This window comes from Scyliorhinus canicula, chromosome 6 (assembly GCF_902713615.1).
Source record: "Scyliorhinus canicula chromosome 6, sScyCan1.1, whole genome shotgun sequence".
Lineage (NCBI taxonomy): Eukaryota > Metazoa > Chordata > Chondrichthyes > Carcharhiniformes > Scyliorhinidae > Scyliorhinus > Scyliorhinus canicula.
In genome coordinates this window covers 199587196-199599348 of record NC_052151.1, presented here as the reverse complement: position 1 = coordinate 199599348, position 12153 = coordinate 199587196, and the positions used below count along the sequence as shown (strand labels likewise).

General features: G+C 53.2%; 1 protein-coding gene across 1 annotated transcript; it reads right to left on the bottom strand.

Moving 5' to 3' along the window:
* Positions 1–374: 374 nt before the first annotated feature.
* On the bottom strand, positions 375–7062 carry LOC119966853 (mitochondrial import receptor subunit TOM40B-like). The gene is made up of 4 exons (XM_038798818.1): positions 6807–7062; positions 2485–2552; positions 1947–2036; positions 375–863 (listed from the first exon to the last, which is right to left on the bottom strand). The coding sequence occupies exons 1-4, from the start codon at positions 6883–6885 to the stop codon at positions 684–686; spliced, it is 417 nt and encodes a 138-aa protein (XP_038654746.1). The 5' UTR covers positions 6886–7062; the 3' UTR covers positions 375–683.
* Positions 7063–12153: the final 5091 nt, after the last annotated feature.

Here is a 12153-nt window from a genome sequence, read left to right as displayed (position 1 = left end):
GAGCGACGATTGTATTTGGACTGAGTGGAGAGACGATTGTATTTGGACTGAGTGGAGCAACGATTGTATTTGGAATGAGTGGAGTGACGATTGTATTTGGACTGAGTGGAGTGACGATTGTATTTGGACTGAGTGGAGCGACAATTGTATTTGGATTGAGTGGAGCGACGATTGTATTTGGACTGAGTGGAGCGACGATTGTATTTGGATTGAGTGGAGTGACGATTGTATTTGGACTGAGCGGAGTGACGATTGTATTTGGACTGAGTGGAGCGACGATTGTATTTGGATTGAGTGGAGCGATGATTGTATTTGGATTGAGTGGAGTGACGATTGTATTTGGACTGAGTGGAGCGACGATTGTATTTGGATTGAGTGGAGCGACGATTGTATTTGGACTGAGTGGAGTGACGATTGTATTTCGGTTGAGTGGACGGATGATTGTATTTGAACTGAGTGGAGCGACGATTGTATTTGAACTGAGTGGAGCGACGATTGTATTTGGACTGAGTGGAGCGACGATTGTATTTGGACTGAGTGGAGTGACGATTGTATTTCAGTTGAGTGGACGGATGATTGTATTTGAACTGAGTGGAGCGACGATTGTATTTGAACTGAGTGGAGCGACGATTGTATTTGGACTGAGTGGAGTGATCCCTTTCCTGACATATTTAATAGGACAGTTATCCCAAGAAGGAAGCACAGGGCATGAAGGCCCCTCTGCAAGCCCAAAGCAACACTTCCCTGCGAGGGCACCAGACCTGAAAAGCTGCTTTGGCACGAATCTTCTCAGCCAGCAGGAGGATGCACTGGGCATTTAGGTTTCCAGAACTGTCCATTTCACCAACCAGGAGGGGGAAATTCTGCATGGGAAGAGGAAAGGAAAAGTAAGCTCTCAAAGTAGCAAACCCCTTCCCATTCACTCGCACTGTACACAAACCCAATGGACCCAAACCCCTTTCCAATCACTCGCACTGTACACAATCCCAATGGACCCAAACCCCTTCCCATTCACTCCCACTGTACACAATCCCAATGGACTCAAACCCCTTCCCATTCACTCCCACTGTACACAATCCCAATGGACTCAAACCCCTTCCCATTCACTCCCACTGTACACAATCCCAATGGATCCAAACCCCTTCCCATTCACTCCCACTGTACACAATCCCAATGGACTCAAACCCCTTCCCATTCACTCCCACTGTACACAATCCCAATGGACCCAAACCCCTTCCCATTCACTCCCACTGTACACAATCCCAATGGACCCAAACCCCTTTCCAATCACTCGCACTGTACACCATCCCAATGGACCCAAACCCCTTCCCATTCACTCCCACTGTACACAATCCCAATGGACCCAAACCCCTTCCCATTCACTCCCACTGTACACAAACCCAATGGACCCAAACACCTTCCCATTAACTCCTACTGTACACAATCCCAATGGACCCAAACCCCTTCCCATTCACTCCCACTTACACAATCCCAATGGACCCAAACCCCTTCCCATTCACTCCCACTGTACACAATCCCAATGGACCCAACCCCTTCCCATTCTCTCCCACTGTACCCAATCCCAATGGACCCAAACCCCTTCCCATTCACTCCCACTGTACACAATCCCAATGGACCCAAACCCCTTCCCATTCACTCCCACTGTACACAATCCCAATGGACCCAAATCCCTTCCCATTCACTCGCACTGTACACAATCCCAATGGACCCAAACCCCTTCCCATTCACTCCCACTGTACACAATCCCAATGAATCCAAATCCCTTCCCATTCACTTCCACTGTACACAATCCCAATGGACCCAAACCCCTTCCCAATCACTCCCATTATACACAATTCCAATGGAAAAATACTCCATGGCACTGACCACCTGAGAGTTTGCCCCAGAGCAGACAATCAGCCCACCGCGCCCCTCGGCAGACATACCTCTCCAGGGCCGGCCTGTCGCGTTCCTGAATATGTTGCGTTGAAGTGGTAGTGTGGTGACATGGAGCTCATGTGGATAGTGTGAGCAGCCTGAGGAAGCAAAAGTCAAAATACCCTGTCAGGTCAGACATAAAAGATGCAGAACAGGCATGATGGCCTCTGTACTAGGGTGATGCTACCGGCCCCTCACAGGGGGAAGGCTGTATCTTATCCCGTGCTGTCCCTGTCCTGGGAGTGTTTGATGAGGACAGTGTAGAGGGAGCTTTACTCTGTATCTAACCCCATGCTGTCCCTGTCCTGGGAGTGTTTGGTGGGGACAGTGTAGTGGGAGCTTTACTCTGTATCTAACCCCGTGCTGTACCTGTCCTGGGAGTGTTTGATGGGGACAGTGTAGAGGGAGCTTTACTCTGTATCTTATCCCGTGCTGTCCCTGTCCTGGGAGTGTTTGATGGGGACAGTGTAGAGGGAGATTTACTCTGTATCTTATCCCGTGCTGTCCCTGTCCTGGGAGTGTTTGATGGGGACAGTGAACACTGACCTGAAAGTGCTGGCTGAGGTTTTTGTTGATCACGAGCTTGACGCCTTCAATTTGCTGAGGAAACACATCTGTTGGATCAGAAAAATAGATTTCCACATTGATGTCAGGGTAGATAAAAGCCTTCTTCCCCCTTTCCCAAAACCTAACCATCCCCACTCCCCGACCCAATCTCATTCCCATCTCCACCTCCTCCCCGCTGCCGACTTGATCTCCTTCCCACGCCCCCACCTCCCCCCCAACCCAACTCCCTACCCACCTTGACCGAACATCCCCACCAACTCCTGACCCATCCTCCTGCCCACTCTGACCCAACCTCCTCCTTTCCACCCCTGACCCAACCTCCCCACCGTCCCTGACTCTCGTCCTGGGAGTATGTGATGGGGACAGTACAGAGGGAGAGAGTAGGGCCTCTTAAGGATCTACAAGGTCATCTGTGTGCGGATCCACAAGAGATGGGCAAGATTCTCAATTAATATTTCTCGTCGGTATTTACTGTCGAGAAAGGCATGGATGTTAGGGAACTTGGGGAAGTAAAAAGTGATGTCTTGAGCAGTGAACATATTACAGAGAAGGAGGTGCTGGAGGTATTAACGCGCATCAAGACAGGTAAATCCCCGGGACCTGATGAAATGTATCCCAGGACGTTGCGGGAGGCTAGGGGAGTAAATTAACGGCCCCTAGCTGAGATATTTGAATCAACGACAGCCACAGGAGAGGTGCCTGAAGATTGGAGGGTAGTAAATGTTGTGCCCTTGTTTAAGAAGGACCACATGGAAAAGCCTGGCAACTACAGACCGGTGAGCCGAACGTCTGTGGTGGGTAAGTTGTTGGAAGGTATTCTGAGAGACAGGATCTGCAGGCATTTAGACAGGCAAGGACTGATTAGGGACAGTCAGCATGGCTTTGTGAGTGGAAAATCAAGGCCACGAATCTGCTTGAGTTTTTTGAAGGGGTAACCAAGAAGGTAGATGAGGGCAGTGCGGTCGACGTTGTCTGCATGGACTTTAGCAAGGCCTTTGACAAGGTACCGCATGGTAGGTTGTTGCAAAAGGTTAAATCTCACGTTTTCCAGGCGAGGTAGCCAATTGGATACAAAATTGGCTTGGCAACCGAAGTTGTGGAGGGTTGTTTTTCAAACTGGAGGCCTGTGACCAGCGGTGTGCCTCAGGGATCAGTGCTGGGTCACTGCTATTTGCTGTATATAGAACATAGAACATAGAACAGTACAGCACAGAACAGGCCCTTCGGCCCTCGATGTTGTGCCGAGCAATGATCACCCTACTCAAACCCACGTATCCACCCTATACCCGTAACCCAACAACCCCCCACACCCTTAACCTTACTTTTAAGGACACTACGGGCAATTTAGCATGGCCAATCCACCTAACCCGCACATCTTTGGACTGTGGGAGGAAACCGGAGCACCCGGGGGAAACCCACGCACACACGGGGAGGACGTGCAGACTCCACACAGACAGTGACCCAGCCGGGAACCGAACCTGGGACCCTGGAGCTGTGAAGCATTTATGCTAACCACCATGCTACCGTGCTGCCCGGTATATATCAATGATTGTATGAGAATGTAGGAGGCATCATTAGTAAGTTTGCAGATCACTCCAAGGTTAGAAGGTTATCTCGGATTGCAACGGGATCTTCATCAATTGGATAAGTGGGCCGATGAATGGCAGATGGAGTTTAATTTAGATAAATGTGAGGTGGTGCATTTTGGTCGATCAAATCGGAATTGGGACATCTTGCTGAAGTTGTCCAAGACATTAGTAAGGCCACACATGGAATACTGTGTACAGTTCTGGTCACCCTATTATGGAAAGGATATTATTAAACTAGAAAGAGAGCCGAAAGGATGCTGCTGGGACTTGATGGTTTGGCCCTAACCTCCCCCCCCCCCCCACTCCCGACCCAACCTCCCCCCCCCACTCCCGACCCAACCTCCCCCTCCCACTCCCGACCCAACCTCCCCCACCCCCGACACACCCCCCCCCACCCCCGACACAACCTCCCCCACCCCCAACCTCCCTCCCGACCCATACTCCCCCCCACCCCCTTACTCCCCCCCCACCCCCTTACTCCCCCCCCACCCCCGACCCAAACTCCCCCCCCACCCCCGACCCAACCTCCCCCCACCCCCCCTCCCCCGACCCATACTCCCCCCCACCCCCGACCCATACTCCCCCCCCCCCCTCCCCCGACCCATACCCCCCCTCCACTCCCGACCCCTACTCCCCCTCCACTCCCGACCCATACTCCCCCTCCACTCCCGACCCAACCTCCCCCTACCCCACCCTCCCCCCCACCCCCCACCCTCCCCCCCACCCCCGACCCAACCCCCCACCCCCGACCCAACCCCCCACCCCCAACCCAAACTCCCCCCACCCCGACCCAATGTCCCCCCACCCCGACCCAACACCCCAACCCCTGAACCAACCCCCCCACCCCCGACCCAACGACCCCTGACCCAAACTCCCCCCGACCCTTACTTATTTAATCAGTAAAGGAATCAAGGGTGGTGGGGTTATGGGTGGCACGGTGACACAGTGGTTAGTACAGCACCAGGGATCTGGGTTCAATTGCCAGCTTGGGTCACTGTCTGTGTGGAGTCTGCATTTTCTCCCCATGTCTGCATGGGTTTCCTCCGGGTGCTCCGGTTTCCTCCCACAGTCTAAAAGGTGTGCAGGCTAGGTGGGAGTAGGGGCTTGTGGGGATGGGGGAGCGAGCCTGGTTGGGGTGCTTTTTCAGAGTGTGGATGCAGACTCAATGGGCCGAATGGCTTCCTTCTGCACTGTAGGGAATCTATATTAATCCTGCTGTGAGGCAGCAGCTGGATGCGCCCCTCCCGACCCACCCAAACCCCCCCCAGCCAAACCCCGCCTCTCCCGACATCCAAACCCCGCCCCTTCCAGCCCACCCAAACCCCGCCCCTGACACACCCAAACCCTGCGTCTCCTGACCCACCCAGCCAAACCCCGCCCCTCACAACCCACCCAGCCAAACTCCGCCCCGCCAAACCCCACCCCTCCCGACACACCCAGCCAAGCCCCACCCCTCCCAACCTAGCCAAACCGGCCCCTCCCGACCCCCCAGCCAAACCCTGCCCCTCCCAAACCCCACCCCTCCCGACACACCCAGCCAAGCCCCGCCCCTCCCAACCTAGCCAAACCCGCCCCTCCCGACCCCCCAAACCCCCCCAGCCAAACCCGACCCACCCAAACCCCCCCAGCCAAACCTTGCCCCTCCCGACCCCCCCAAACCCCCCCAGCCAAACCCGACCCACCCAAACCCCCCCCAGCCAAACCTTGCCCCACCCGACACACCCAAACCCCACCCCTCCCGACCAACCCACCCATACCCCGCCCCTCCCACCCAGCCAAACCCCGCTCCTCCCAACACACCAAAACCCCACCTCTCCCGACCCACCCAGCCAAACCCCACCCCTCCCAACCCACCCAAACTCCGCCCCTCCTGACACACCCAAACCCTGCATCTCCTGACCCACCCAGCAAACCCTGCCCCTCCTGACACACCCAAACCCTGCGTCTCCTGACCCACCCAGCAAACCCTACCCCTCCCGACACACCCAAACCCCACCTCTCCCGACCCACCCAAAACCCGCCCCTCCCGACCCACCCAACCAAACCCCACCCCTCCCGACCCACCCAGCCAAACCCCGCCCCTCCCGACCCACCCAAACCCCGCCCCTCCCGACCCACCCAACCCCCGCCCCTCCCGACCCACCCAACCCCCGCCCCTCCCGACCCACCCAGCCAAACCCCACCCCTCCCGACCCACCCAGCCAAACCCCACCCCTCCCGACCCACCCAGCCAAACCCCACCCCTCCCGACCCACCCAGCCAAACCCCACCCCTCCCGACCCACCCAGCCAACCCCCGCCCCTCCCGACCCACCCAGCCAAACCCCACCCCTCCCGACCCACCCAACCAAACCCCACCCCTCACAGCCAAACCCCGCCCCTCTCGACCCACCCAAACCCTGCCCCTCCCAAACCCCACCCCTCCCGACACACCCAGCCAAGCCCCGCCCTTCCCGACCCACCCAGCCAAACCCCGCCCCTTCCCCGTGCTTTACTAGCCCCACCCCTGCCTGGTCCACCAAATCCCACCCCTCTACTAGCCCCACCCCTCCCCGTGGGCCCCGCCCCTCCCCTCAGATCCCTCCCCGCAGACCCCTCCCCGCCCCGCCCCGCCCCTCCCCTCAGACCCCGCCCCTCCCCGCAGACCCCTCCCCTCCCCGCAGACCCCGCCCCGCGGGCCCCGCCCCTCCCCGCAGGCCCCGCCCCTCTCGACCTTTGCACCGCCGGTGAAGCCTCTCGAAGCTGCCGGGATTGTGAAGCTGCCGCCTCTCGGCTGCCGCCCGGTTCCCCATGGCCCGGAATCCGCAAGTGCCGACATGGAAATGAGAGAAGGGAGTTGCAATTGTTGATATTTCCCTGTTTGTCTCCGACGGCGCCTTTTCTTATTTCCACAAACCGCCGCCTACGGGAGGCGCCATCTTGGAGGCTGCGCGGCCGCGGCTCCGACCGGCCTACCCGAACGCGGTGACGTCAGACGCCGCCCTCTCAGACCAGGCACGTGATGACGTCAACGCCTCATTGCCTTCTCGGACCGCATGACGGCGATGGACGTCATGACGTAACTACCCACCCCTTGGCCCTGCCTCCGCCCTACAACAACCAAACCAACAGCTGGCATTTAAAGCGGGCTGAGCATTTTTTGAGAATGGACATTGTTATTTTTTTCACAATAGGGGTAAAATTGTAAAGGTGCTTTGATGTTTCCATTCACAGATGAGAATGTGAGGTGCTGGGCTGTTTCCATCGGTCCCCTCCCTTTTTCAGTCCACAGACCAAAAATGGTTTTAAAGGGAGCCTTTCTCCTCTTTCTACCCACCAACCCCGAAACCTCCGCCCTCTCGCACTGAGATTCCCTAGGCACCTTCCCTAGGCAGAAAGCCACCTTAACCACCAACTCCCCCCCCCCCCCCCCATCTACCCCGTGACCCCTGATGAATCAAAGGACCTGTGCTACCCATGATGAGCCACATAGAACGATACAGTGCAGTACAGGCCCTTCGGCCCTCAATGTTGCACCGACATGGAAAAAAAAACTAAAGGCCATCTAACCTACACAATGCCCTTATCATCCATATGCTTATCCAATAAACTTTTAAATGCCCTCAATGTTGGCGTGTTCACTACTGTTGCAGGTAGGGCATTCCACGGCCTCACCACTCTTTGCGTAAGAAACCCACCTCTGACCTCTGTCCTATATCTATTACCCCTCAATTTAAGGCTATGTCCCCTCATGCTAGCCACCCCCATCCGCGGGAGAAGGCTCTCGCTGTCCACCCTATCTAACCCTCTGATCATTTTGTATGCCTCTATTAAGTCACCTCTTAACCTTCTTCTCTCTAACGAAAACAACCTCAAGTCCATCAGCCTTTCCTCATAAGATTTTCCCTCCATACCAGGCAACATCCTGGTAAATCTCCTCTGCACCCGTTCCAAAGCTTCCACGTCCTTCCTATAATGAGGCGACCAGAACTGTACGCAATACTCCAAATGCGGCCGTACTGGAGTTTTGTACAACTGCAACATGACCTCATGGCTCCGGAACTCAATCCCTCTACCAATAAAGGCCAACACACCATAGGCCTTCTTCACAACCCTATCAACCTGGGTGGCAACTTTCAGGGATCTATGTACAATAGAACATCTACGTCCACCTCCTCCCTTACCCCCACCCCTTTGCCTTAGGACATTGACAACTCTTTATCCCACCCCCACACGACAATGTCAGATGCAACCCCACCTTCCCAGCCCCTGAACGTCATGAAGTCAACTTTTGTCAACCCCTCACAGAACTGTGTGCAGGGGCAGCACAGTAGCATTGTGGATAGCGCAATTGCTTCACAGCTCCAGGGTCCCAGGTTCGATTCCAGCTTGGGTCACTGTCTGTGCAGAGTCTGCACATCCTCCCTGTGTGTGCGTGGGTTTCCTCCGGGTGCTCCGGTTTCCTCCCACAGTCCAAAGATGTGCAGGTTAGGTAGATTGGCCATGATAAATTGCCCTTAGTGTTGGGTGGGGTTACTGGGTTATGGGGATGGGGTGGAGGTGTTGACCTTGGGTAGGCTGCTCTTTCCAAGAGCTGGTGCAGGGTCGATGGGCCGAATGGCCTCCTTCTCCACTGTAAATTCTATGATAGAGTCGAAAGCAACAGCAGCACAATGGTTAGCACTGCTGCCTCAAAGCTCCAGGGACCCAGGGTTCAATTCCAGTCTCTATTCACTGTGTGGAGTTTGCACTTGCTCCCCGTGTCTGCGTGGGTTTCCTCCGGGTGCTCCAGTTCCCTCCCACAGTCCAAAGATAAATTGGCCATGATAAATTGCCCCTTAGTGTGCATGGATGTGCAGGTTAGGTTATAGGGATTGGGCAGGGGAGTGGACCTGGGAAATGCTCTTGTCGAGGGTCGGTGCAGGCTTGATAGGCCAAATGGTCTCCTTCTGCAATGTAGAGGTTCTATGATTCAAGTAGTTCCCGGGGAGGGGGGGGGCTGGTGGGCAAGAATGTTGCAGCCTCAGGATAGGGGGGCGGTCATTTTGCACTGAGACCAGGAGAAGGTGGGGGAGGGTGAACGGGGGAATGACCAGCTGGAAAAGTACAGGGAGGGAGCAGATAAGCTACAAGATTGTCAAGTGATATTCAGACCTTCCTGACCTCTCACTGCATGTTTTACCCGGGACCCCCAAAACGGATAACTGCTGCCCCCTTCAGCTACTGATCGCCATGACCATTTGGCCGACACTGCATTCAATCCTGAAATGGTGCCAGGAAGGCCCAGCCAACCACATCCACATGTTCTGGGCTTTCCCCAGGCTTTTGGGCATTGGAAGCCCTTTGAGGCAGTGGCCAGGGTTGTGGGAGTGAGGCTGGAGCCATGTCCCAAAAGTGGCGGTCTTTGGGGTATCCGATCAGCCAGAGTTCTTCATGGGGAGGGGGGTCCAACGCCCGAGCCTTGGCCTCCCTGATCACCCATCGGAAACCCTGATTGGCAGGCGGTCGGCAGCACCAGAGATGGTGGAGTGGTGAAGGCAAACAAAAAGGAACGTGAGATACGAGCAGGAGGGACAAAGGCGCAAAGTCCGATGACAAGTTAAGGCCCAAACCAAACTATAATTGCCTGTAAAATGTGTCACGGCCATATTGAGGAATATAAAATATGTATGCCGATTCAGGGGGAGGGGGGGTCACGCCCACAGTTGCTGTTATGAAATATACATGTTGGTTTTTGCACTTTTTCTGATCATGCATAATATATAATTTGGTGGATACAAAATATGAAAACGCAATAAAAAAGATTTCTGGGGAAAATAATTGTGCCTAAAATGGCTGGCACCTTACCCTGTGCCTGTACCACCCCCCCCCCCCCCCCACATTGTAACGATACACAGAAGCAATTGTACATGTTTGACCTCTGACCACTAGGTGGCAGGCAGGTTATACCATGTGACACTGTAACCTAGGGGGAGTCTAGGTGAAGTCGTCGTTGTTAATTGTGTTTGTGATTGTTCCAGTGTTAGAGTGTTCAATTCATTTTTTCCAATTAAGGGGCAATTTAGTGTGGCCAATCCACGTACCCTGCACATCTTTGGGTTGTGCGGGGTGAGACCCACGCAGACACGGGGAGAATGTGCAAACTCCACACGGACAGTGACCCAGGGCCGGATCAAAGCGGGGTCATCGGCGCTGTGAGGCAGCAGTGCTAACCACTGCACCACCGTGCTGTCCTTTGTGATTGTCCCGGTTTGTTAGTATTAATTTCTAACCCACAGTTTGCTATGCAATAATAAATTCGACTAGTCTAGAACTGGATGTTCTTTGGTAAGCTGACTCAAATATTGTCACAGTACTAGAACATAACATGGTACCAGAAGTGGTAGTCTAAAACTGAAGATCAGAAGTGTGAACATATGAAAGACACAGTCTTCAAATTCGTAAAACGGTGCTACTGAAAAACAAACAAACGTTGAAAGAAATGAGAATGCTGGACTGGTAAAAGAAGAGGATGGAATGTTTAAAAACACCTCTGTAGCTTTGAGTAACTGGTAATGTAGATGGCAATTGGCGTGCATTTAAGCAACAGTTCACGCTGTATGTTGCAGACTTCGGACTACAAACACAGCCAGATGAATGAAAAATAGCGTTATTGCTAACTAGCAGGCCCCCCCCCCCCCCCCCCCCCCCCCCCCCCGGCGATAGAGATTTACAACACATTTATTTTTGAACGTGAGGAAGACGGTAAAAGTTTTGATGCCGTCATTAAGAAGTTTGGTGAGCATTGTACTCCGAAAAAGAAGGAGACTTTTGAGCGGTACATATTTAGAGCGCACACGTAGAAGACGGGCGAGTCCTATCGTACCTTTCTTACCGACCTCAAGTTGAAAGCACAAACCTGTAACTTCGCGATGTTAAAATCCTCGAAGATTTGAGATCAGATTGTCTTTGGAGTTAATCATGATAAGGTGCGTGAACGTCTCTTATTGGAGAATGAGCTTCAGTTAGATTTGCCATGCCAGTGAGCTAGATGGGCAGCACATAAACACATTGAATGGACAGAGTTTTGGCGTGAAAATTGGGAGCGATACTGACGCCATTGCTGTTGTGACGCACTCGAAAATAAAACGTGGTCTCACCAGCGGTGGCCATTTTAAACACTTGCCTGAAGCAGCCATTATGTGTAAAAGATCTGGAAACAGGCACCTACAGAGACAATGTCCAGCATTTGGAAAAATGTGCACAGAGATAAAAACCATTTTGCCAAATAAAGTTTCACAAACAAGAAAGATAATCTAGAAAAATCCGTCAATACTATTGATGGTATTAACTTAGAGGGCACATTTTTCATCGATGTAGCCTTGAATGAAGACAGGGCCAACGAAGCCAAACAGAGTAAAATGTCACCTATAGAAACAAAAAATTATAAAAATGATATTTCAACAGTAACAAAAGGACAATTTCTTTGTTAATAAATAAATCACTCATCAATGTTAAACTAGACACCGGAGCGAGAGCTAACCTCATCAGCATCAGTGAAATTGAAGCTATGAAAATAAAACCCAGAATATTAAGCAAGCCAGTCTTCTTGAAGGACTATAATGGTCAGAAAATTGACACATTAGGCATGTCTGAACGCGATATCCAAGTAAAATATAAAGTTCACATTCTCCATAGTAGCTAAAGATCGTGAGCCACTGTGAGATGTTGCAGCATGTGAAGAACTGGAATTGGTTAAAAGAGATGATGTGGAGATTCCGGGGTTGGACTGGAGTGGACACAGTAACCAGGTTAAAGTCCAGCAGGTTTGTTTGGAATCACTAGCTTTCGGAGTGCAGCTCCTTCATCAGGTGAGCCACCTGCCTGCTGCGTTCGCTTTTTCATCACGTACCTTTCAAACGTTTTGTTCTTCGGGTTACAATGCTCCGCCTTCTGCCTATGTGCCCATATCAAAATGAACTCCCCTCTCACCATTGCCTTCAATGCCTCCCATACCTTAGCTGCCAAGACCTCCCCCGTATCATTTATCTCCACATACCTCCGAATGGCCTCACCTGCTCACACACCTCTTACTCTGCCAA

What these genes read in the sequence shown, in the direction of transcription:
- LOC119966853 (XM_038798818.1), bottom strand. Translation starts at nt 6,885, where the DNA reads ATGGGGAACCGGGCGGCAGCCGAGAGGCGGCAGCTTCACAATCCCGGC. An exon ending in GCTTCACCGGCGGTGCAAAG is followed by an intron (nt 2,553 to 6,806) that starts GTCGAGAGGGGC and finishes CTGATCCAACAG; the next exon opens with ATGTGTTTCCTCAGCAAATT. An exon ending in GACAGGCCGGCCCTGGAGAG is followed by an intron (nt 864 to 1,946) that starts GTATGTCTGCCG and finishes CTTCCCATGCAG; the next exon opens with AATTTCCCCCTCCTGGTTGG.